The 27214-nt window shown below is 42.8% G+C and overlaps 2 protein-coding genes across 7 annotated transcripts in view; both read left to right on the top strand.

Moving 5' to 3' along the window:
- Positions 1-8144: 8144 nt before the first annotated feature.
- Positions 8145-10569, top strand: LOC111974458 (liprin-beta-2-like). Its single transcript, XM_024002167.2, has 3 exons — positions 8145-8230; positions 9696-9919; positions 10477-10569. The coding sequence occupies exons 1-3, from the start codon at positions 8167-8169 to the stop codon at positions 10567-10569; spliced, it is 381 nt and encodes a 126-aa protein (XP_023857935.2). The 5' UTR covers positions 8145-8166.
- A 1001-nt stretch (positions 10570-11570) lies between these two features.
- Positions 11571-27214, top strand: part of LOC111974292 (liprin-beta-2-like) — a 41455-nt gene continuing 25811 nt past the window's right edge. For all 6 annotated transcript variants that reach the window (XM_024001986.2, XM_024001983.2, XM_024001981.2 and 3 more), the window contains exons 1-2: positions 11571-12009; positions 14502-14588. In XM_024001986.2, coding sequence (XP_023857754.1) covers positions 11962-12009; positions 14502-14588 — 135 coding nt within the window. In that variant the 5' untranslated portion in view covers positions 11571-11961. The remainder of the gene's footprint in view (positions 12010-14501; positions 14589-27214) is intronic.

Raw genomic sequence — 27214 nt, 5'->3', positions numbered from 1 at the left:
ACAGAGGGGCAACAGTGGAACATAAACGCTCTATTACAAATTAATCTGCAACACAATACAATTCAAATTGGGTTATGTGAACACATTACACTACAGAAGATAAAAAGATACGATATTGTGTAATGTAACATTAATTGTAGCAGCCCGCTGGCTAAATGTACATTATAATACTGTTAATGAGCCATCCTGGCCCCAACAGATGCTACCCATGGGCCAATAACACGGCGAGTGAACATTCTCCCAACGGCATATGTCAATGTAGGTCAAATCAAATAGAAGTTATGCATTTCAGTCAATACCAAAGACAGATTCATGGTTACAGTGTATGGAACGGGATTCAATTTAAAACCTGTACTTACTTGAAAGAAAGGAAACTCAACTTGAGATGTAACAGCAGAAGGTCTGTTTTGTCGAGCCTAYGGGGCCGGAGAGGGGAGAGGAGAGGGAAGGGATAGAGCAGGTGGTAGGGGAGGGTGTGTAGATCATTTCTCAAATACTCCAACTGTAGAACAATGTTATGATGCCTTCTTCCCCACTATAACAGCTATCTGAGCTGTGTTGGTCACTGGTCATCCAAAAGGTTGTTTCTTTCCTCTTGGACTGTATTGAGCGGTGCAGACGTTTGTGGGAGCAAACACAGTGTATGTACCATATCATTAACGTGCTTTTGTAATTCCCTGGACAGAAATAAAAGCATTTATTTAGCCAACAACTGAATGGCTGTGTCTAAAATAGTACTACAAGTCAAAATGTTCAGAGTGGATGTCATTATACACTCTTAGAAAAAAAAGTTCAAAAAAGGGTTATTTGGCTGTCCCCAGAGGAGAACCCTTTTTGGTTCCATTATATGTAGAACCCTCTGTGGAAAGGGTTCTAATTGGAACATAAAGGGTTCTTCGAAGGGTTCTCCTATGGGGACAGCCAAATGACCATTTTAGGTTCTAGATAGCACACTTTTTTTCCTAATGTACCAAAGACCTTGAATTAACTATAAGATAGGGTGATAGGATGATGCAGCACTCTGGTTCTGGTCAAGGACTTGATGAAATCGGACTAATCTAATAGATAAGCTTTGTTGTGGTGCAGTTCAGTTGGTAGGTTATCACTTCTCCAGTGATTGCATCTCTGCCACTATGGAGCCAGAGTGCTATGAAGTAACAACCTTATCTGTGATCCAGTAAGCAGTCAACATATCGACCCTTGGATGTGTGTGATTACAACACATTGGCAAATAACAGTACCAGTCAAAGGTGTGGACACACCTACTCATTCAAGGGTTTTTCTTTATTTTTACTATTTTCTAAATTGTAGAATAATAGTGAAGACATCAAAACTATGAAATAACACATATGGAATCACGTAGCAACCAAAAAAAGTGTTCAACAAATCAAAATATATTTAATATTTGAGATTTTTCACAGTAGCCACCCTTTGCCTTGATGACAGCGTGCACACTCTTGGCATTTTCTCAACCAAATTCATAAGGTCGTCACCTGCAATGGTTTTCAATTAACAGGTGTGCCTTGTTAAAGGTTAATTTGTGAATTTTCTTTCCTTCTTAACGAGCCAATCAGTTGTGTTGTGACAAGGTAGGGGTGGTATACAGAAGATAACCCTATTTATTAAAAGACCAAGTCCATATTATGGCAACAACAGCTAAAAATAAGGAAAGATAAATGGAAGTCCATCATTACTTTAAGACATGAAGGTCAGTCAATACGGAATATTTTAAGAACTTTGAAAGTTTCTTCAAGTGCAGTCGCAAAAACCATCAAGCGCTATGATGAAACTGGCTCTCATGAGGACTGACACAAGAAAGGAAGACCAAGAGTTACCTTTGCTGCAGAGGATAAGTCCATTAGAGTTACCAGCCTCAGAAATTGCAGCCCAAATAAATGCTTTACAGAGTTCAAGTAACAGACTCATCTCAACATTAACTGTTCAAAGTAGACTCCATGAATTAGGTCTTCATGGTCGAATTTCTACAAGAAAACACTACTAATTCTACAATGTAGAAAATAGTAAAAATAAAGAAAAACCCTTGAATGAGTAGGTATGTCCAATCTTTTGACTGGTACTGTATGTGTTTATTTAGTTTATAGTAGCCAACTGCAGTAGTGGATTTCACTCTGCAACAGAGTGAGGGATGCTATTACAAAATACAGTATAGTGCCAGAACAACAACCTCTCCCTCAATGGGATCAAGACAATGGAGCTGATCGTGGACTACTGGAAAAGGAGGGCGGAACAGCTCCCTATTCACATCGACGAGGCTGTAGTGGAGCAGGTCGAGAGTTTCAAGTTCCTTGCTGTCCACATCACCAACAAACTATCATGGTCCAAACACACCAAGACAGTCGTGAAGAGGGCAGGACAACACCTTTTCCCCCTCTGAAGACTGAAAAGATTTGGCATGGGTCCCCAGATCCTCAAAAAGTTATACATCTGCACAATCGAGAGCTTCCTGACCGGTTGCATCACCGTCTCTGGTATGGCAACTGCTCGGCACCCGACCGTAAGGCACTACAGAGGGTAGTGCGTAAGGCCCTGTATATCACTGGGGCCAAGCTTCCTGCCATCCAGGACCTCTATACCAGGTCAGAGGAAGGCCCAAAAAATGTAGACTGATCCATTGCATTGCATTTCTGTTCATAACGTTGCATCAAGACTGCTCAAATGTGCTTAATTGGTTTATTAATACATTTTCAAGTTCATAACTGTGCACTCTCCTCAAACAATAGCATTGTATTCTTTCACTGTAATAGCTAATGTAAATTGGACAGTGCAGTTACATTAACAATAATTTAAGTTTCCTGCCCATATCAGATATGTCTATGTCCTGGGAAATGTTATTGTTACTTACAACCTCATGCTAATCACATTAGTCTACGTTAGCTCTACCATCCCACGGGGGGGTGTTCACCTTGTTTTCACATTTTCAAATATATTTTCCAACGGGGCTGTACATTTGGGTAAGGTTTTTTTCTCACCTGAGTAGCCTTGTTTCACAGCCAAAAATAAAATTAAACCATCTTGTGTTCAGCAAAAGAACAACACAATGTCAAATATAGGTAGCCTAGTCAAATAATTAACATCCAATCACATTAACCGTTACTCTCTCGCGGGAATTCCACTAACGGTCCGTATGTAGCCAAACATAGCTGCTGCTCATCTGTACTGATGGCGCAAAAGCCATGACAGGGAGACATAGTAGAGTGGTAACGCGCGTGCAAGCAGTTGCTCTCTACGCCACTTGGGTACACTGCAGCATCCACCGAGAAGATCTTGCTGCCAAGGAAATGCCTGACAGCTTGAAAGACGTTTTGGACACTACAGTTAAAATGGTTACCTTTGTTAAAGCAAGGCCTCTGAACTCTCGTATATTTTCTGCACTATGCAATGATATGGGCAGCGACCATGTAACGCTTTTACAACATGCAGAAGTGCGCTGGTTATCAAGGGGCAAAGTATTGACACATTTATTTTAATTGAGAGACGAGCTTAAAGTTTTCTTTACTGATCATAATMTTCACTTGTATGATGACGAGTTTCTCACACGACTGGCCTATGTGGGWGATGTTTTTCTTGCCTGAATGATCTGAATCAAGGATTACAGGGACTCTCCGCAACTATATTCAATGCGCGMAACAAAATTGAGGCTATGATTAAGAAGTTGGAGCTCTTCTCTGTCTGCATTAAAAGGACAACACACAGGTCTTTACATCATTGTAGGATTTTTTGTGAGCAAATTAACTCAAGCTTACAGACGATGTCAAATGTGATATAGCTGTATACAGTATATAGTTGTAAATGAGAACTTGTTCTCAACTAGCCTACCAGGTTAAATAAAGGTGAAATAAAAAAAATAAAAAAATAAAAAGCGAAGCACCTGAGTGAGTTGGGTGCGTAATTACGCAGGTACTTTCCTGAAACGGAAGACACAAACAACTCGATTCATTATCCCTTTCATGCCCTGCCTCCAGTCCACTTATCGATATCTGAACAAGAGAGCCTCATCGAAATTGCAACAAGTGGTTCTGTAAAAATTTAATTTAATCAGAAGCCACTGCCAGATTTCTGGATTGASCTGTGCTCAGAGTATCCTGTCTTGGCAAATCGCGCTGTTAAAACTTCTTAGGGCTGCAATCTCGTTAACGGGATCGATATGACAACAGCCAGTGAAAGTGCAGGGCGCCAAATTCAAACAACAGAAATCTCATAATTAAAATTCCTCAAGCATACAAGTATTTCACACCATTTTAAAGATACACTTCTTGTTAATCCCACCACAGTGTCCGATTTCAAAAAGGCTTTACAGTGAAAGCACCACAAACGATTATGTTAGGTCACCGCCAAATCACAGAAAAACAACAGCCATTTTTCCAGCCAAAGACAGGAGTCACAAAAAGCAGAAATAGAGATAAAATTAATCACTAACCTTTGATGATCTTCATCAGATGACACTCATAGGACTTCATATTTATATCCAAAAACCTCAGTTTACATTGGCGCCATGTTCAGAAATGCTCAGAAATGCCAAAATATCCGGAGAAATTGCAGAGCCACATCAAATAACAGAATACTCATCATAAACTTTGATGAAAGATACATATTTTACATAGAATTAAAGATAAACTTGTTCTTAATGCAACCGCTGTGTCAGATTTTAAAAAAGCTTTACGGCAAAAGCACAATATTCAATAATCTGAGAACAGCGTTCAGCCACAAAAGGAGTTTACAGTTACCCGCAAAATTGTGGAGTCAACAAAAGTCATAAATAGCATTATAAATCTTCACTTACCTTTGCTGATCTTCGTCGGAATGCACTCTCAGGACTCCCACTTCCACAAGAAATGTTCGTTTTGTTCGGTAATGTCCATCATTTATGTCCAAATAGCTACTTTTGTTGGCGCGTTTGGTAAACAAATCCAAAGTCACGAACCGCGTTCACTAAAAGCAGACAAAATGTCAAAAAGTTCTGTAACAGTCAGTAGAAACATGTCAAACGATGTATTGAATCAATCTTTAGGATGTTTTTAACATAAATCTTCAATAATGTTCCAACCGGAGAATTCCATTGTCTTCAGAAGTGCGATGGAACAGAGCTCCCTCATGTAAACACGCATGGTCAGAGCATGGTCAGCTCATGGCAGACCTTACTCATTCCTCTCTCCTTCGGCCCCACTTCTCAGTAGAAGCATCAGACAAGGTTCTAAAGACAGTTGACATCTAGTGGAAGCCGTAGGAAGTGCAAACTGACCCACATCCCACTGTGTATTCGATAGCCGATGAGTTGAAAACCTACAAACCTCAGATTTCCCACTTCCTGGTTGGATTTTATTCTCAGATTTTTGCCTGCCATATGAGTTATGTTATACTCACAGACATCATTCAAACAGTTTTAGAAACTTCAGAGTGTTTTCTATCCAATACTAATAATAATATGCATATATTAGCAACTGGGACTGAGGAGCAGGCAGTTTACTCTGGGCACCTTTTCATCCAAGCTACTCAATACTGCCCCTGCAGCCATAAGAAGTTATTAAGACACTGATGCCCTTTGCAATCATGTACCTATGTGAGAGTGGATTCTCGGCCCTCACTAGCATGAAAAGTAAATACAGGCACAGACTGTGTGTGGAAAATTATTTAAGACTAAGACTACAATACAACCCAACATTGCCAAGTTATGTGAATCCTTTCAAAAACACCCTTCTCATTAACCTGTGGTGAGTTATTCACAATTTTCAAATAACAAATAAAGTTGTATTTGTAAAATGGCTAAATAAAGACCAAAATTGTTGATTATTATTGTATTATTATTTGTGACCTGGTCCTATAAGAGCTCTTTGTCACTTCCCACGAGCCGGGTTGTGACAAAAACTTACACTCATTCTTATGTTTAATAAATGTATCGTATAGTGTGTGTGTGTGGCAGGCTTACAATGATGGCAAAAACAACATTTGAGAGTGCGCTGATCCTGGTGCTAGAGAGGGTACGCAGATGGAGGTTGAATGTTTGAAGGGGTACGGGACTATAAAAAGTTTGGGAACCACTGTAGTAGAGGAAAACAGTTTCTATCCCCAAACCGTAAGACTGCTAAACAACGAATCAAATGGCCACCCAGTTATTTGCATTGACCCCCCCCCCCCCCACTGCTGCTACTCTCTGTTTAATATCTATGCATAGTCATGTTACCCTTACCTACATGTACAAATTACCTCGACTAACCTGTACCCCAGCACATTGACTCAGTATCGATACCCCCTGTATATAGCCTCATTATTGTTATTTTATTGTGTTACTTTTTATTTTATTTTTGACTTTAGTTTATTTAGTAAATATTTTCTTAACTCTATTTCTTGAACCTCATTGTTGTTTAAGGGCTTGTAAGTCAGCATTCCACTGTAAGGTCTACACCTGTTGTATTCGGAGCATGTGACACATAAAACTTTATTTTATTTGTTTATAGACCAAATAAGATTACACGATTACATCTGTGAACAGAGGCAATGTGGCAATGTGCATTAGGTTTAAAGTTGTATATACATTTTCCTGTGAGTAGGTTTGTGTGTGTACGCGTGTGCGTGTAATTATACAGCAAATAGTCCAAAACAGGTTGTAGTGACAGAGATGATGACTCTCCATTCTGTCTATAGCATCCATACGGTTTTCACTTGGACTTTGTTATGACAGCCACTGGTCCATGTTTGCATTCGTTATCAGTATCCAACTGTCTGGCATCCTGTCCTCCTACTGTATGTCCGTCTGTCAGTACAAGGGTCTTATGTGTCCTCCAAATAATGCCTTGGTTGTGCTACCCTAGTGCAGCCAAGACTGACAGCTCTAAAAAGCATGGTATGCTGTGTTGTGTCTAACTGTCTGATTGACAGGGACATAAGGTAAACTGTGGATGCTATACAGAAATGATTGTGACTGGGTCCTGCTGGTCAGTACCATCTTTATACTGATTCAACCTTGTTTCCAGTAAGGCAGTATTTTATAACTTCTATATTCTCAGGCTGAGGGCAACATAAAGAAACACAAGACAATTAAGAAATATAGAAATATTAGAACGTGCAATGTCAGTCCAGAATATAAGTCTCTAAGGTGTAAGTCTCTAAGGTGTAGGGTAGAGTACTGGGTGGTAACAGTGACTAAGGTTCAGGGCAGGGTACTGGGCAGAAGCCAGCTAGTGGTGACTATTCAAAAGTCTGATGGCCTGGAAATAGAAGCTGTTTTTCAGTCTGTTGGTTCCAGCTTTGATGTACCTGTCTCCACCTTCTAGATGGTAACAGGGTGAACCTCAGCTCTCGGGTGGCTGAGGTCCTTGATGATCTTCTAGGCCTTTCTGTGACACTGGGTGCTGTAGATGTCCTGAAGGGCAGGCATTGTACCTCCAGGGATGCGTTGGGCTGACTGCACCACCCTCTTGAGAGCCCTGCGGTTGTGAACGGTACAGTTGCTATATCAGGCAGTGATAGGACAGTGTGCAYTGTGAATGTGCACCCGGCCCACCACAGGAGTCACTAGTGCGCAATCGAACAAGGACATCCCTGCCGGCCAAACCCTCCCCTAGCCTGGACAACGCTGGGCCAATTGTGTGCCGCCCCATGGGTCTCCCGGTCGCGGCCGGCTGCGGCAGAGCCTGGACTCGAACCCAGAATCTCTAGTGGCACAGCTAGAACTGCGATGCAGTTTTTCGGGAGGCCCACAAAAACACAAACAATGCCACGGTTGATATTCCATCCCAAGTGGATAGGACAGCTGACAATGGCAAGAACTCCGCCCACAAAATGAGAGGAACATTTAAAGCCAAAAGACACATCCATGGAGGATATTTACATGGGAAAAAGGGCTGGGGCAGCTGTTGTTGTTTTGCTTTAATTTTGATCTAAGAGGTAACGAGTATTCCCTAAAGCTCCAGTCATCTGAATGCTGATTAGAATCTCTTTGACTGGTTTTACATTTTAGTTCATGATTGAAAACTGTCCCATCTCTTACTCCCCTCCATTCTGCTCCTTCTGCCCCTCTCTGTCTCTCTCAAACCCTCCTCTCATCGGCTCTACTCTCACTCCCCGCATCCCCCTCCCCCTCTCTCTATTTCAATTTCTACTAGTGCAAGGTGATCCAGGGAGTAACAGTGTATGAAGTAGCCCGTTGCCATGACGTCAGATGCCAGCCACATGCTGGACGCAGCCTTGGAGCAAATGGATGACATTATCGCTGGTAAGTTTCCATTTTATTAAGACCTCCTCAAAGACAACCCGGCTTGCAATTACTGCTCTCTTTAGACTGATATTTGATAATGTCTTGAAGGTTTCATTGAGATTTAAATAGATTAACTTAGAGTAGGAATGTTACCTTGTGTTCAGTTCTTTCTAAGCATAATCTAAAAAATTGTTTACTTTAGATTTTACATAAAATGAGGAAAGGAAAGTTCCTCTTGTGATCTTGAAGTTTGAGATACTGGGATTGAGTTTGTTTTCATCCAGAGCAGATTTACTGGGGGAAACTCGCAGGTTTTGATTAGATGGTCCTTGTCAGTAGGCTACTGTATATCAACCTTTCTGCTAGTTTTTTAAGCTGCCTCTCTTCTTCCCCCACCTGATCTATTCCATTCATACTCTATCATTTTTATTACGTTTACATTTTGGTCATTTAGCAGACACTCTTATCCAGAGCAACTTACAGTCAGTGCATTCAACTAAGGTCCATAAAACCACATGTCACAGAATGTAAAAACGTTCCTCAATAAAGCAGCTGTCAGTAAGATCGGTGCTAGCAAGACAAATACAACAGTAAGGTTTGATTTATTTTCTCTTCATCCTTGTCTGTAGTTGTCCACCTTGCTCTATAACTAGCTCTCTCTCCATGTCGTTCAGCTCTCCCTGTTTTCTTACAGGGGTGATACATTTCAATCACCACTGTTTGTCACAACCACAGCAGTATATCTGATGACTCTGTTGGGGTTCCTAATAATAGAGATACATAGTGCTAATGACCCACAGCACACTGCTCTAAGACTGAGAAAACAATGACATCATCCATAGAGATAGTCAGATAGAGATAGTCAGACAGGCTAGCATAATGCTAATAATGAAAATTCTAGCAATTCCCATAATAGGCATGCATCTAAGGTGACATGAGGACATGAATATCTATATATGTGCAGACTGGTACACTATTTAAAAGACCATCAGAGCACAGCACTTTGACCCACTGCCTTTACTCATAGAGGCGGTCAATACAACATACAATGTCCTTACAATATCTCTATAGAGAACACTTTCAAAGCTGACAGCATTCAGGCACTGTAGAAGCTAGCATTGTAGTGGGAGTGTGCCCTCCAGTGGTCTGGCTAGGTAGCAGTTGGATGTTTTCAATTATTTCACACAGTATGTTGATGTATTCGGTGACTCGCTTTGGAAATTCAAACTGACATGAGACATTCATCAGCACATAGTACTTTCACTCAGCAATCCTGACAGCCTGCTTGTGGAGCGGTCACATACAATATATTCAACTCCGAACAGTTTATAGTAATCCGATTTCAGAAAATCAAAACAAGTCAAAATGGATTGCTAGACTCTGGGATAGCTAGCGTTAAGGCTCTGATGGCTGTATCACCACTATGATCTTTGCCCTAACCCTAACTATAACTCTAACCTAAATGATTTCATTTAATTGGCAGGAGGGTTCTGCGAGGCCTTCTTGAAGTTTGGGGCCCAGGGTTACCCCTCCCAGGGTTCGGACTCTGCCCTCATTCCTGCCCTGACCTCAGCCATTACCCCCGACATCAGGGTGCTGCAGCTGGTAGAGGATCTCAGGGTAGCCCTGGAGGGCCAGGAGTCCATGAGGAGACAGGTCCCCATAGACACAGCACACGCCCTGTTAGAATGGCTGGAGAAGGGAGGGGTGAGTACCTTCAACACAGCCTAAACTCACTTCACACACTAAACTGGCTAGTGTGGTGTATTTTTTTCAGGAATCCTTGTTTCTGGGTTCCATTGTACAATGCATGGCTACAATGATCAAATCTGTTCTGCAGTAACGGCAGCTATTGAATCAAGCTCACTTCCAACAGCCAGAAGGGCGGCAGGTAGCCTAGCATTTAATAGCATTGGGCCAGTAACTGAAAGGAGGCTTGAGCAAGGTAGATAACCCCCAGCAACTGTTCCCGGGCACTAGTGTCATGGATGTCGATTAAGGCAGCCCCCCACGCCTCTCTGATTCAGAGGGGTTGGGTTAAATGCCGAAGACACATTTAAGTTAAATACATTCAGTTGTACAACTGACTAGGTATCCCCCTTTCCCACACAGAGAGCCTATGATTTCTGAGAACTCTACCTGCAAATAATGTAAGGCACTGTAGGAGGCCAAGCAGAATTGCTGGGTGAACAACTATAGGTCATGTACAGTATTTATAGGGTACATGAAGGCATAAGGTCTGTTTTGTGGTGGTCTTTATTCAGGGGTGGATGCTCCCTCCCATCCCCTCTCCACCCAGCAGTAGGAGCCAGAGCAGGGGTCTCTCATCTGCCACTGGTAATGAGATCCAGAGGTAGCTGCTGCTCAGACTGGGAGCAGTTAGTTCCCCTCCTCCATCCCTTCCTCCTCTTTCTTCTCCTTATCCACTCCTTCCTGCTTGCATTTTGATGTTGGTTTTATTTGCACATAAACTTTATCACATACTTACTATGCACATTCAGGGTAAGGAAAGGAACATCTGATACTCTCCCCACCTAACTCCACTTCAACTACTCTATCCCCCTCCCTCCCCTTCCTATTCTCCCTTTCATCCTCCTCACCCACCCTCCATCCCTCCCCTCCTGCTTATTTAATCTCCTCTTTCTCTTCCTCCTCCCCCTCCTCTCTGTCTACCTACCTTTCCTGGTTTGTACCACATCTGTGACAAGCATGTGTAGCAGAATGCTCCCTCTCTCCGGTGCCCCTTCAGAGAGATCACAAAAGTAGCTACATCGAGGGGTACTTCAGCGAGAGAGAGAAAGGGGGGGAGAAATACAGACAAAATAAACAAAGTGATAATGTTTGTGTATGAGACCGGAGAGGAGAACAGCGATTGAAAAGAGAGAGAGCGGAAAGCAAGAGAGAGAGTGCCTTGTGTTGTGTGTGTGAGAGAGGAGAGAGGAGAGAGAGATGAGGAGGGAGACAGGAGGAGAGACGAGACGAGAGGAGAGAGGACGAGAGACGAGAGAGAGGTGAGTAGTTGAGACAGGTAATGAGAGTGAGAGTGAGGATGAGAAGTTGAGAGTGAGAGTGGAGGAGTGAGACGTGAGGGAGTGAGAGGTGAGGAGGAGTCTGAGAGAGAGAGAGAGGAGGAGAGGAGGAGAGAGGAGAGAGAGAGAGGGGGAAGAGCGACGAGAGAGACAGAAGGAGAGAGAGAGAAGAGAGGAGCGGAGGAGGAGAGAGAGAGAGAGCAAGAGAGAGAGAGAGAGAGAGGAGAGAGAGAAGAGAGAGAGAGAGACGAGAGAGAGGAGAGAGAAGAGAGAGACGAGAGACGAGAGAGAGAGAGAGAGAGAGAGAGAGAAGAGAGAGAGATGAGAGAGAGAGAGAGAGAGAGAGAGAGGAAAAGAAAGAGAGGGAGACTAGCCACTTCTCAGCCTGCCTCTGTCTGGGCTCCAAACCACACAGCCAGGGTCCGAACCAGACACAGCACACCATAGGGTCCCCACTACAGTCTCTCTGCAGCAAGAGAGAGGGAAGGWGGGGAAGAAGATAGAAGGATTCAGGGAGATTAACAGTGATAAAGTATCTTTCTTTCTGAGCTCTACTCTATTAATCAATCTCTTTTCTATCGTGCTCTCGCTTTCTTTTTTGCTCTCTCTCTCTCTCTCTCTCTCTGTCTCTCTCAGTCTCTGCCTCTCTCTCTTTGCCAGGATAAGTTACAGTGTAGAGTTTGAGGGAGGAGATAGTCAAAGCCACAATGGGCCAACAGAATGGAGTATAACATAGATTTTTATAAGCATTTTGCCTGGCTGAAAAAGGTAAGAGACTTTGAGGTTTCGCTTTCATGCATTTTCCCTGCTTATACATCTGTACTGCTTCTGTAAAGAGGAATCTGGTTATTGTTATTGTACACAGACAGTGAAATMCCTTGCATACTGGAGATGCACATGGAGAAAGACTTGTGTTGTGGAGTTGCTCATTGTAACACAGTTAAAAACATTGATAGTACAGACTCACCTGTTTTGACCGTAAGCTGGAAAGTTGTGCGTCACACTGTCCTAAAAAGCAAAAAGGCAGTAACTGCTCATAGCGTGGAACTGAGAAAATGGCTTTAATTTACCTTGGTTTCACAGTAACCTTATGCAGTTACTGCTAGCATGACCCCCATGTTCTCCAAAACACAATACAATAGTGGCAGGATACTTGTCCACATGATTAAGCATGTATTTAATGTAGCAAAAATACCTTATTTATTTTCTCTTGTTCATACTGGTCACCCATCGGAATCCAACCCTGGCATCTACCAACTGAGCCACACGTGACCCAACTCTCCCTGCGTTTCTTTACTGAACAGGAATAATATAATATTTTACCTATTTAAGTTTAGTTTATTTTTACAGGGACAGCGCACATTAATCAACGATTCAGTAAAAGTGTCGGTTTTAGCCAGCCAACTAATTTTCAACCGCAGTCCCTGGGCAGGTTCTTAAAACAATTACAATACAGACAAACAATGAGCAGTGAGCACATGCAGAGCAACATAGAACAAGCAACACGTAGCATGCAGGACAATAGCAAAAGAAGCAACAAAACAAAATACATAAAAGCAAGTGTTTCCARACCTCACACGCTACAGACAACATGGAAAGCGGCAATACACAGCTAGGGATTATGTTAACAAGTCTGATTGTCCTTTAGCCATGTCTTTGTTCTTTGTGAAGGTGGGATAGGTGGTGCAGTTGTGTGTGTCTGATGGCAGTGTGTTCCAGACATGGGAAGCTCTCACAGAGAAAGCAGATTGACTGATTGAGGTGCTGTTCCTTAAGGGAACTATACCCAAAACTCTGCAGGTGATTATGATTGGATGAGCTTCTACATAGCCTTCATACATGGTACGATAACAGGAAAACTTTATTTCCGTATAGTTCAATTAGCTATATGGCTAATCTGTCAATCCATCTGTTGAGGAACATTTACTGAATTTCAAGGAAGAATGTGTAGGCTAATCTGAGTCTGTGGCTAAATGGATGTTATCTAGGATAGGAGGAAAACATTTAAACGTGTCACTGAATGGTAACCAGATCTGGTATGGTGAGCTTGTGCACCAGGCTTAACCTGTTTCACGGTCCCTGCGGCCAATCAGCAATCAAGGTCCCAGTGACCAATCACCAATTAGGGGCAGGAAACATGTGTCGGGAGATACTGGGTTGCGTGAAAGGTAAACACCAGACAGGTCAAGAGGTCATAGTACCTGAGGAGAATAGATAGAGGAGAATGGATGAATGGATGGGCAACATGTGTTTTCACTTCAGACTTTGTCCTTCCTCTGGGAGGCACAGTACAGGAAGCACCTGAAATAGACCTGATAGGACTAGACTGGATGTAGTTATCATCAGCCCATTCCTGAATTCTCCTTCACCATCTTGTTGTCATTAGGGAGACGTTTTTAGCTCTTTGCTGGCTTGTCCCATCTGGACCTCGTTGTCACGGATTAACTTGGACACAAAATGGCCTGATAGATGATAATATACGAAGGCTTTTTCTCTCTCTTTTACCAAACTGACTTGCTTATTTGGACTTGTTTACAGGATGTTTATGTTGTGCAAATATTTGTTATTTGCAGCACTTGAAATAACTGAAGAGATAATGCATTTGCATATTCTATTGTTCAAAAGATATATGCTATATGCATACTTTGTCTTCTTTTTCCTATGACTCTTGAAGGAAGTTAAACTCTGGCCACATGCTGTGGATTCTGAATCTTCAACAGTTAGATCTGCAGAGTGTTCTTACATAGTCTATTAAAGGTTTAATGGTATTTCACAATTACCTAAAACCACTTGAGCTGGCTAGCTCAGCCTCAATGTCGCTGTGCCACAAACTTTCCATGGTTGTGGTTTAAAAAAGTCTGGATTTCTCAGCAATTTCTTCTAATTTGGTTTCATACATGAACGGCTAAGCCATTCTTTAGGAAGGCCTGAGGTCTTGCAACCTTGGTCGAGAAGCAAATATCAAATTCTTAGAATACTAAAATATTCATCATCATTTGATGAAAGCTTAAGAAGCATAAACCTCTTACAGAATTCCACACTCACGACCTTCTCACCCCACGGCCACAATAGGTTATATGAAATGTGATACCAATGCTGTGTGTGTGTGTGTGTGTTCTTGTTGTTCTCTCCAGAGTCTGAGCTTTCATTTCAGGGAGCCCTGGTTCAAGGTAGAGCTGACACTGTGGGTAACTCCTCTCACTTCACAGTTGTATTTGTACTGACCACAAATTGACCAGTAACTGACCGCTCCTCTGTAGGTAAACCAGCGGTCCCCTGTGAACGGCGAGACTAACCAAGAACGATTGACACGCTTAGAGGGAGACAAAGAGTCCCTTGTCCTCCAGGTAAGATTACCTTATGTCATAAACAATGTATGCATGGGTATGTTTTGTATTTGCCATAATGCATTTGTGTGTTTGTATGGGAGAGAATTGTGTATTTTTAGCTATCTGTGTCTGTAAGCATGTGTGTTTCGCGGCACATTGGCATATAAAGGAGTTGTAGTAATGTTTATATACCCCTCACCTATAGCAATTATTATTTAAATGTAGCTGAAGTTGAATCCCCCGAGTTGAATATGAGCCTCCTGATATACAAGAGGATACATTACACTGCATTGGCCCCCTGGTGCCCTCAATAAAATATAAACAGTAGTAGCTCTATCATGTATCAGCCATTACAGAGGGAGGGAGAGAGAGAGAAAGAGGGAGAGGAAGAGAGACAAATAGAGAGAGAGAGACAGAGAGAGAGAGAGACAAAGAGAGAGAGAGACAGAGAGAGAAAGAAAGGGAGAGAGAGATGTAAAGAGAGAGCGAGAGATTTAGAGAGATGTAGAGCGAGAGAGAGAGATGTAGAGCGAGAGAGAGAGATGTAGAGAGATGTAGAGAGATAGATGTAAGAGAAGATAGAGGATAGAGGTGCAGAGGAGAAGAGAGAGATTGTTAGAGAGATGTAGAGAATAGAAGTAGAGAGAGATGTAGAGAGAGATGTATATGAGATGAGAAGAGAGAGAGAAAGGCGAGAGAGAGCCGGAGAGAGAGGCGAGAGCGGAGCGAGAAGAGAGCGAGAGAGAGAGAGAGAGAGAGCGAGCGAGAGAGAGAGAGCGAGCCGAGAAGAGAGAGAGAGAGAGAGAGAGAGAGAGCAGAGAGAGAGAGAAGAGAGAGAAGAGAAGAGCGAGCGAGAGAGGAGAGAGAGAGAGAGCGGAGAGAGAGAGAGAGAGAGAGAGAAGAGAGAGAGAGAGAGAAGAGAGAGAGAGAGAGACATAGAGAGACATAGAGAGACATAGAGAGACATAGATGAGACATAGATGAGAACATACGAGAGAGGAGAGAGAGAGAGAGAGCTGAGCAAAGAAAAGAGTCTCCTCATCCAGCTGGTCATGTTGCTGAATTCACAAACCTGTTCTACTAACACACTGAAGCCTCCAATCAATCAGAATAAACTAAATTACAACACAGTCAAATCAAAACTACATTGCTTAATGGGAAACACAAGCACAACGCGAAATGCAGTGCTATCCGGCCCTAAATCGACAGTACACTGTGGCTAACTATTTGACCATGGTTACTGATCGAAACCGTGACAAAGTACAGGCTCAGTGAGCACASKCCAACCTGCACATGTCCTCTATATTGTTATTGTTCAACGGTTCACAATATTGATTATTATTATCTTAATATTGTAAATATCCAAAGTAAGCTTTGACAATATGTACATTGAATTGAGAGAGAGAGACAGAGAGAGAGAGAGAGAGATGTAGAGAGAGAGAGAGATAGATAGATGCTTCACCTGCTTTGACAATGTTAACATATACTTCCCATGCCAATAAAGCTCCTTGAATTGAATTGAATTGAGAGAGAGATGTAGAGCGAGAGAGAGAGGGAGATGTAGAGAGATCGATAGAGAGAGATGTAGAGAGAAAGATTTTATTTTATTTATTTTATTTAACCTTTATTTAACCAGGAAGGGCTCAATGAGATTTAAACTCTCTTTTTCAAGAGCGTCCTGGCCAAGATAGGCAGCACCAAGTCATTACAAAAATGACAGACAACATGAAAAACTACAAGTAATCTAGTAAAAACCATTGAATTCACWAGAGTAWAACAAAATKAAAAACAGCAAATTAAAACCATTGACAGGTCAGGGAATCAGCCTAAAAAATCCTTCATCAGTCATTTAAAAACACCAACTCGGACAGCGTTGTTCCGAGTTTAAAAGTATATGTAAGGTGCCGCAAGACGATGCGCAGAGACATGAAACGAGCCCTTTAAACCAAATTCGAGTTTGGGACATTTGGAACAGTTAGCAGGATAGAAGCCAGCGAACAAAGAGAGTACCACCACATTGTCTGAACAATAAAAAAACTGCCCAAATAAAAAGGTTAGTGAAACATAAAATGCTTTGTCAAATAAAAGTATACAATAACGGAGCATACGAGTGACTAGAGAAGGCCAGTCAACACCTGGTCAATATACAAAGTGCAGGGTAGAGAGAGGTGATAGAGGATGAGATAGAGAGAGAGAGTAGATGAAGAGAGAGAATGGTAGAGATGAGAGAGAGAGGAGAGATGTAGAGAGAGAGAGAGATGTAGAGAGAGAGATGTAGAGAGAGAGAGAGATGTAGAGAGAGAGATGTGTAGAGAGAGAGATTGTAGGAGGAGAGAGAGAGAATGTAGGAGAGAGAGATGTAGAGGAGAGAGAGATGTAGAGAGAGAGAGAGAGAGAGAGAGGTGTAGAGAGAGAGAGATGTTAGAGAGAGAAGATGTAGAGAGAGAGATGTAGAGAAAGAGAGAGATGTTAGAGAGAGAGATTGTAAGAGAGAGATGAATGAATTCTGCATGCAGAATTATCCAAAATAGTCCTCAGTGTTCCAACGTAGAATACACCAAATAATGCATGAGGAGCAGAATTAGGCGATACTGCTAATTATCAAAATCCAGAAAAAGAGACGTAAATGTTTACAACCACCTAAAAGGAAGCGATTCCCAAACCTTCCATAACAAAGCCATCACCTACAGAGAGATGAACCTGGAGAAGAGTCCTCTAAGCATGCTGGTCCTGGGCTCTGTTCACAAAACAAAACAGACCCCACCAGAGCCCCAGGACAGCAAGCACAATTAGACCAACCAATATCATGAGAAACTAAAAAGAAAATTACCTGACACATTGGAAAAGAAACTGAGCAAACTAGAATGCTATTGGCCCTAAAAGAGAGAGAACCAGTGGCAGAATACCTTGACGCACTGTGACTGACCAAATTTAAGGAAAGCTTTGACTATGTACAGACTCAGGAGCATAGCTTGCTACTTGAGAAATGCCGCCGTAGGCAGACCTGGCTCTCAAGAGAAGACAGGGCTATGTGCAACCCTAACGCACAAAAATAAGGTGGAAAGACTGAGCTGCCTTCCTAACTCCTTGTCCCACATATGGACCTATTAGAGACACACAATTTATTTCCCCAGATTACACAGACGCCACAAAGAATTTAAAAAAAACCTGATTTTTGATAAACTCCACAATACTGGGTGAAAATGACCACAGTGTGCATCACAGCAGCAGGATTTTCTGACCTGTTGCCAAGAAACAGGTTAACTCAGTGGAAGAAACAAACACATTTTAAAATACTCAACCCATCATTATGCTTATTTGTTCTTCCTTTTTGTCACTTTTAACCATTTGTACATTGTTTAAACACTTATACATACATAATATGATTTTGGTAATGTCTTATTCTTTTGAGTTATGTTGAGTGACATGTTTTACTTGTTTATTTTTAATTGTTGTATTTCACTTTTGTACGTTATCTACTTCCACTTGCTTGGCAATGTAAACATATGTTTCCATCCCAATAAAGCCTTGAATTGAATTGATGAGGGGGGGGGGGTAATTCCAGTGTTGTTGTGCTTGTTTTGTGCAACAGGTGTCAACAAGGGTTAGGAACAAGGACAGTGTCTTTCTTAAGTTTATGTGTGTGTGTGTGTGTTGTGGTGTGTGGTGTTGGTGTTGTGTGTGTGTGGTTTGTGTGTGTGTGTGTGTGTGTGTGGTGTGTGTGTGTGGTGTGTGTGTGTGTGTTGTGTGTGGTGGTGTGTGTGTGTGTGTGTGGTGTGTGTGTGTTGTGGTTGTTTGTACACTAGTTCTCAGGGCTGCTGAGTAAGGTTTTTCTGCAGTCAGGTCCAGACTTGGCTGGCCTACAACTCACCTCTGTTTGTTGGCAGATGTGATGTCTTGTTGTTTGTGTAATAGGTCTCATGTACACACTAACACTTCCTACCACTAAACTCCATCTGTATTGGCTGTTGAACCTGGCCTGTTGTAGCTGATTGGCTCTTTCGGTAGTTTGTTTTTCTCAACAGCTGTATCTATATCATGAGTAGTGCAGAGCCGGCCTGAGAGTTGATCTGAGAAAAATCAGAAGGACAAAGATCCTTCATTCAGCTTTGGAAATATTCTGTTATCTGACAGTGTGAAGGTATGCAATTCAAAGGAGCTGAATTTTGTTGTGAAATGGGTGGCAGAGGCAGAGAGAGTGATTTTAATGACTTGAGAAAGTGCATGTGGATGTTGGGGTTAGATAATTCCCAGGTGGGAAAGGGGTGGGCCAAGGAAGGGGGAAGAAGGGGAGGGAGGGGAAGGCAGGCACAAAGGGAGGGGGGAGAAAGCGAGTGTGGAATGAAGCATGAACAACAGAGGTCCAAGGGGGTTGACAACATTGAAAGAGGGTGTCAGAACATGTGTATACTGCATACTAGTGTGACTGAGTTTCTCCTTCATTCCATCACACACACACACAAACACACACACAGGTAGCGTTCTGAGCGGACCAGGTGGAACTCAGGGTGTAAAGATCAGTGATCTGGAAGTTCTCTGGAGGAACACACCAACACAAGCTAACCTAAGAAGAAGTGCACAGCAAGGTCAGGACCTCGAACAGCTGGTCTCATTCCTTCCATACACATACCTTTGACCTCAACCTATTCACAGTCTCAGTTTAGAACTGGTTCGGTATGATATCAACTTCCTCGTTTTGTATGGTTATCAGGTTCACTGCCATACACAGTTCCTATTCACTTCCAAACAGTTCCTGTTTCTATTTCACAACTGGGTTCTCTGAATAGCCTGCATCACAAGCAGCAACCAAAATTTATGCCTTCTCCTTAGTAACTGACATCATGAATTTGCTTTATGTATGACTAGAATACTTTAAAATAATTTCCATGTTGTGAGTAGGGACATTTAGATTTAGACACACTCCTGTCACACCAGACTGTCTAGACACATGCTGAGTCCCATGGGTAAGAACGCCTCCTAGAGAGTCCAGTATCCCCAGGAGGAAATTCCTCCCCGGGATTCCGTGAGCCGGCTCTAGATCTCTGCGGACAACCCAAATATTTTAGTGTGGTCTGGGGGGGGGGGGGGGGGGGGGGGGGGGGGGGGGGGGGGGGGGGGGGGGGGGGGGGGGGGGGCGGGGGGGGGGGGGGGGGGGGGGGTTGTTCCATCCAGGACTGATTCTTGGAGTGGAGCGTACGTCTGCTGCTGGAAGGTTTGGTCATGGTGCTCTGGCCTCAGGGCTGGTCTGGTCTGGGCAGGTTGTGCACAGGACCAGAGAGCCGTAGTCCGGTCACACCCCTAAACCACCCAGATGAGGTCGGACACTATCGCCTCAAGGCTGGGAGGGAGGGTTGGAAAGAGGAGTGAAGGGACAGAGAATGAGAGAAGAAATGCAAGAGAAGGTGTAAAGGGACAGACGAGAAAATAAATAACACTGAGAGATTTAAGCCAGTTGAGAGAGAGCAGGGGTTGGAGGGAGTCGAAGGGAGGCTCTGTCATCAGTATAGGTGGTGTCTCATGTCTTCCACTCTGTAGGTGCAGTGGAGTCACAACTCAGAGGCAGACATGGAAACTTCAGTCAGAACCAAGGATCCTCTTTACAACGTGACGCCAAGATACTTCATGAAGCAACATCTTCCAGCTTCAATGCTGAAAAGGACTATTGTCAGTCCATACAAAACGAAACTGAGGTAGGACAAACTTACATTAATAGTAAAGTTGTTTTTGCTAAGTATATCAATGCTTCCAAGGAGAGGCTTGCAACTGGCTCCAAAGTTCCCCCAAATACACTTCTGTATACTATCGCAGACGTGTTAGACTGTCTTCAAACTGCTTCCAATTTGCATTTCATTTGTAGCCCATGCAAACTTTCCAATTCTTTGCAAAAAGTTTTTAATTAAACAGAAGAATAAGGAAAATGAAACTTGAATTGTCCAATTGAACTTTTGTTGCTCTTGTTTGTTTCCAATTTGGTTCTTCAACAGTTACAAACAGTTATTCCAGTAATGATACACCCCTGGTTTACCTCTGTCACAGCAGGGTTGTTTCTGAGGGCCGGGGTTTTGTTCTTCCATGAGCCTTTGGTCATTATGAGGCTTTGGACCTGAGCACAAAATCTCTTACTAGTGACACAGCTCTAATATTTTCCATGGCACTCCTCACAGAAACCCAAACCCTTTTTCGCTTCAAAGAAAGCTACATTTTAAATGGCCATGGTTGGACTGCCTCAGTGCTTCAGATTATTTTCTTTGGACCTTTCTAAGCTGTGTTTTAACAGGCAAGCCCAATTCAGATATTGTTTTCACTAATTTGGTCTTTTGGAACCCAATCAATCTTTTCACATCACGCTTTTTTCAGAGCTGCTCTGGGTCAACAACAACAAACAGAGTGAAAAAATATATCAGAATTGGGCAGCCTCTGAGAATTTGCACCCTGCCTGAAATCAACAAAATTAAGCTGTGAGAGAAATGGGTACTTTGCAAGGGGACAGTTTTCTGATATAAGAGGGATTTAATTAGTGTAATCAAGCAAGGTCCTAATCAGCAATGTTTGATTGTATAGCAATCCTCATTCAAATAGGAAGGCATGTGCTGAGCCCTCTACAGTACTCTATTTGTTGTTGTATGGGATCTGTGCCACGGTTTCTGTGGCCTCTTTACGCTCCTCCTCTACATGCTTTGTGCTTGTGTGTTTTGCCTTTGAGGAGGGGCAGTAAAATATGTGCACAGAAGCTGTGTATATTTACTGTGGGTGGACTGCGTCTGAAGCGAGGTTTACTTGAGAGAACTGAGCAGACGAGTAGCTTCTTTAGGTGTCCAGAATACGAAGTTCTGTTGGGCTTGGTGTCTTTACTACTGTCTCTAACGTCAGTGTGTGTGTGTGGGTTGTGTGTGGGTGTGTGTTGTGGGTGCTGTGTGTGTTGTGTGTGTTGTGTGTGGTGTGTGGGGTGTGTGTGTGTGTGTGTGTGTGTGGTGTTTGTTGGTGGGTGTTCTCCTAACCATTTGCCTGATTGGTGTATTAACTACGTGTGTCTCCCTTGGTGGCAAGGAGCTCCTTAGCAGGACGTTCACTGGAGAGTCAGAATTGGACTGATTGGGAGAGGTGTCCCTACCTGAAACTGAAGCTAGTGGACATGGAGGAGAAACAGATTCATGGAAGTTGAGAGGCCAGCACAAAGCGAGAGGTAAGGAACACCACACATAAGGAGGGGTGATAGTAACTACTAAGCTTAGGTTATGAACTGAGGCGGCAGAGTTGAGTCACCTGAGCACAGGACTAGCATGTCTGTGATTACAACAAACTGACAGGTTTTATTTATTGTTTTTTGACTGTTGCGCTTAAACAAGTATAGGGAAGTTGATTCTGTCAGGATCTTTTTCTAAGGGGTTTGTGTTTCACATCCTTGTGACATATCTGTTTAGTGAAGTGAGCTTTACCAGGACAACGACAGGAGTGCACTGTAGAATCCTGTTTCATAGTTTTGGGAGACCCAACCATGTATTCAGCAGCTGAACTTTATGACAAACATACTTTTAAAGACAGAGTAAAATGTATTCTACCCTCTTACCTGGACTACCTAGGAATGAAACCTCTCCAAGGAAGTCCCTAAGGCCTCTGTTTTTAGTTCAACTGAAATCGTATGTTTGTGCTTAAGGCCATATGGTATGTTGGGTTACCTCACCCATCACCACAAGAAGGTAAGGTCCAACATTTCCTCAGAACTATTGCAAAACATGCGCTTGTCAATGAGCCTTTTGTGCCCCAGAGCACATCCATACTATGGAACTGCTGGCTATGATGGATGACTGGGTAAACCTGAGGGTGAGTAAGGCTTTAACTCGGCGACAGGTTTTTACGTTTCAGTCTAAAGTCTGATGTTTGTAAATCATGACTGGCCTATGTTGTTGACTTGCCCTGCCCCTGAGGAAGGTGTTAAATGAGGAAACCCCATCCCTTTCAAGACCGAGTAGCATACACTTTAGACAAGAAATTATCCATACCTGTGGTTTTGTAATGTAAGGATATTCAAGTAGGTTTAGTAAATTTAAGGACAGTGGTGCAATAGTCTTTCTGCTCTGGTCATGTACACACACTGCCTCTCCTATCACAGCTTCTGGAGAGAATGAAACTTCTGCTTGAAAACAATCCACTGAATGTGCCATGGTGTGACCATTCCAAGCAATGCATGTGAATACGCACACACATTGACACTCTCACTTTGGAGGCCTCCCTGACTCTGGAGCAGTACTAAGCTCACTATGATATAAGCTGTGGACAGCCTCATATATCCCATATCCACTCATACTCGGACAACCTGTGATACTACTTCACACAGTCCAGGCATAGCTCTATGGTTGTTTCGCTCTAAGTATGCGACATGCCTTGCCTCTAATGGACTGAACGTTTCTTTCATGTGGCAGTAGCATACACGTGTGTGAAGATAGGTACCTCTTGTCTCATTCTCCAGTAGGCGCATAAGCACATATTACCCTGAACAAAACTTACTTCACAGGCCCAGAGTGTGTTTAGACCTCCAACGAGCTGTGTTCTCATTGTGGTTCACTCAGACATATAAACTCCCAAAACAAGTGCATGGCTTTAAACATTCCCATTGTGTTAATTTATTAACTAAATGGGTGTAAAACAATGGTATGTATATTCGTTGAGGAACTCCACACACAGTCCTTGCCTTTTTCAATTCTTCTCTCTAAATTCTGTGTTTTGTTTATTTTAATTTTCGCTTTTTCTCTCTTCCTTGTGTGTGTACAGAGGTCGTAAACTGATTATGAGCTGCAGAAGCAGAATGTGTAGGTTTTCAGCAAGGAGATCAATTGCAGGATCCGGGAGAAAACCAGGCCAGCCCTTGAACAGCAGCCTACAGAAGGCCTGCGACACGGGTCCCACGATGCCCAAAACCCAGACCAAGGGGCTTGCCCTGTGTGCCCAGAGAGTACACGACAGTGGGTCTGGAGGAGCCTCCCTGACGTGATCCCATTTTCAGGCGTGGAGAATAGCCTCAGTACTTCTGAGGAGCAATGCTCGCTGTGGAAGAGAGCGTGTAGGACAGCAAATGTTCTGCATGAACCTTGATCCTAGCAAGTAAGTTGTCCATTCACTCGTGTATGGTAATGAATCCCAGAGGTCTGAACATTTAGATCTGGTGCTTGCACTAAGGAACCCTCACCACCAAACTTGCATAGTTTCATGAGACCAATGCAATCCCATTTAGTGTGTAGATAAGGGGGTTTGATCCATGCACAGTACTGGCTCATTTTTAAGAGGCATTTCAAATTGTGAGTATAGTTAGCAGATATAACTCATGGAACTATTGACAGTCTCCCAGACTATTAAAACAATCCATTATCTGTGTGTACATTGTGACAAGAATTTAACAAGTTGTATATCCTCTTATCAAATGTCCCCCAGGTCATACTTCAAGAGCTCAGACTCTCAAGGAGAACAGTAGAACATCTTGAAGACCAGAAGTCCCAGTATGGAGAGGAGACTAAAGCCACAAGGTAAGACAAACATACGTTACCTACCCTCCTTCCTGTTACTGTCTAGACTGTATAGTATGCCAAGATTTCCTCTGCTAACTGCAGTTTTTCTAAACTCTGTCCAACTGCTTTTCTGCCCAGTTAGAATGAAGTCATGACAGACCACAAAAGTCATTCAAAAACTATATTTTCTTACAAATCTGCTGACCATTTGTCTTGTAGAAATAGATTAAATGGTAGCACAGTCCCTTGGGGTTTTCTTGGCGTTAAGCAATGCCTTGGTTAACACACACCCATTGCCATACCTCGGCAGGCTTCTACCTGGCTCTCTTTTGGCCACTCTTTCACTCCCTGCACTCTCACCCCCTCAAATTTCACCTTTTCCTGACCTTCTTCAATTTGAGGTACTTTTTACTTTCACGTCCAGTGACAGCATGAATTCCCTTTTTGTCAATATGTATTTTAACTTTTAATCAACTGCTAGTCTAACACATTTTTGAACTATTACCAGGCTATATATGGTCAGTGGTTGTGTTGCGTTAACTATGAACTTCAGTGCTGCCCCTAATATAAACATATAGCTGCTCTGGACAAGATTGAACAGAACAAATCATGTAAAATATCAGCTTGAAGTGTGTATTTATAAGCATTTTTGCTGTAACTGCCTAATAACATCTCTAAACAGTTTACGCCAACAATAAACATTTGATTTGACTTAGTCTCCAACAGTTGTATGAGGATAATGTTTATGCAATGGTGAACTTAAACGTGTCAGTAAATGTTGTTCTTTCTGAAGCATAAAGTTGTTTAAGTTAATGCATGCTCCTGATTTCCCTACCCCCCCCTCAAATCACACAGGCAGAGCTATCAGACCTCCAGGCAGCTCCTGCGTCAGAAAATGGCTGAGATAAGACAGCCCTGCACAACACAGCTCCTGGCCGACCACTGTCCACCTGAGACCTCAGAGAGAGGTAAGCACCCAAAACATAGACGCTTTTCTTCTGCAAACTGCGTAATTTAATACAGGGTTTATTCTGTAATGAGGCCAATGAGTCCTTCTGGTGACTATCAACAAGGTTTTTGTCAGCCATGGACTCAATAAACATGCTGCAACAGTGGTATGCAATAAGGTTGTGCCTGATGTGAGTGGTGGTCTACAATGGTTCTCTCTCTCCCATTGCATAATTTTCCTCCACTGTTAAGGATATGTACAGAGAAGGCCGAACAACAAGGTAAGCCTTAACACTATTTAACACTTTAACAACATTTCTTTCACCCTCACCATCTTATCCCTTCTCTCTAAATGACTCTTTCCACACTGTCGGCATACCCCTTGTTGTGGGCTCCAAAAAAATCAAGACGACCAGGAATGGACTTGGCTTCCTCTGTCTGGCAACATTTTAAATGAGCTCAATTTCTTCAACTGAAGTATATGAATTCACTGATCAGGAATATAAGAATGTCCAACTGGGAAGGAACTCTTGATCTGTTAAATGTCACCCAACTGGTGTCCAGTACAATAACTTGATATGGCATTGTGCTCTTGCTACTAGTGGTATACTGTATTAGTAAGTTTCATTTTCAAGAAGAATGTCTTTCCATTGCACATGGCTGCCTTCAAACTTCTCTCGCCTTCATTTCTACTTTATTGATGACCCATAGCTCATACTGTTGACTTTCCCGGTAGTGAGACCTTTCCATCTGAGAAAGGTTTTGGCGCCATCTATTTTACATATGCTAATGGAAAGATGCAAATACATTGTATATTATGGTACTGCCATAAATGCTGGCAAACTGCAGTATGATCCTCCTCTACAGACCAGAGCTCTCCAAAGGTTAAAGACGGGGATGGAGACAACTGCTGGTTGCCAATGATGAAAAGGGTGAGTAGGCGGCTGTCCAAAAGTTACGATAAATGTATGTTTTTCCTCTCTTGGTCCAATAGTGAGATGTAATTTGGGCATATCAATCACAAACATACACATTGAACAGTGTGCCCATTGCTTGTATATAGTGGTACCATTGTCTACGTTAAGCGGTGTTTGGCAACATACACACAGCCAACAACGCATCAAATTACTCGTTTGGATGGCAGGGCTGTTGAAAAGCGATGGTGTATTCGTATCCGCTCCATCAGTAGCACACCCACAGGCATAATGGCACAGAGGGCTTTTTGTACTCTACAGTTGCATGCACGGGTGGGAAATCTTAGGTCTTGAAAACAATGTGCCTCATGCTCGCTCCTCTCCAGTCCAACAGCCATCCAGTTTAGGCACAAGCCACAATTAATGAGTACTGAATATGCCCGACTAATTTTGGAACGATTTGGTCCATTTAAGAGAAACAAGACACAGGTACTGGCACCACTTCAAAACACACACACGCACGCTGTTACCACTACTCTGATTTCCAGCTGTTCCCATTGTCACAACCTCCACCAACGTTCTCACTCTTATGTTAAAAGTGTATGGAGAAAACCATTTACATGCCTTGCTAAAGTATTCAGACCACTTGGATATTTACATTTGTGTTTAAAGTGGATTAAAAAATGGATCAAAATCAAACTTTATTTGCCCCAGTGCGCGAAAACAAGGTGAGGACTTTACAGTGGAATGCTTACCTTACAAGCCCTTAAACCAACAGTGGAGATCAGGCAGAAGAAAAATATTTACAAAGTAGGCTATAAATAAAAAGTAACACAATAACAATAAATGAGGCTATAAGCGGGGTACGGATCTCAGGGTACAGGCTAGTTGAGGTAAATACTGTACATGTAGGTGGAAGGCGAAGTGACTATGCATAGGTAACGAAACAAACAGCGAGTAGCCATAGTGCAGGGTTCGATCCTGCGATATTTGTGTACAGTCTAATTGGAGTAAAGCTAGACCTTTTTTGCCGATGGGCTACAGCTGCCGATGTACAGAGAAATGAACAGTCTTTAAACTTAGGAGACTCGTCTCTGACAATTTTTATGGGCTTTCCTCGGAGACCGCCTATTTATATAGGTCCTGGCACTGGCAGGAAGCGCTGGCCCATGGTACTGGGCCGGTTCGCAATTACCATCTATAGCGCCTTAACCGAGCAGTTGCTATACCTAGGCGGTGATGCAACCAGTCAGGATGCACCTGGTGCAGCCTGTAGAACCTG

The sequence above is a fragment of the Salvelinus sp. IW2-2015 genome, linkage group LG15 (assembly GCF_002910315.2).
Source record: "Salvelinus sp. IW2-2015 linkage group LG15, ASM291031v2, whole genome shotgun sequence".
In the NCBI taxonomy this organism is placed as follows: Eukaryota; Metazoa; Chordata; class Actinopteri; order Salmoniformes; family Salmonidae; genus Salvelinus; species Salvelinus sp. IW2-2015.
This window is presented reverse-complemented; position numbering and strand designations above follow the sequence as displayed.

Excerpts from the sequence above, each read along its gene's own strand:
- LOC111974458 (XM_024002167.2), top strand. The coding sequence starts at position 8,167 with ATGACGTCAGATGCCAGCCACATGCTGGACGCAGCCTTGGAGCAAATG. Across the intron at positions 8,231-9,695 it reads AATGGATGACATTATCGCTG|GAGGGTTCTGCGAGGCCTTC; the intron begins GTAAGTTTCCAT and ends TTTAATTGGCAG. Across the intron at positions 9,920-10,476 it reads AATGGCTGGAGAAGGGAGGG|GGGTGGATGCTCCCTCCCAT; the intron begins GTGAGTACCTTC and ends GTCTTTATTCAG.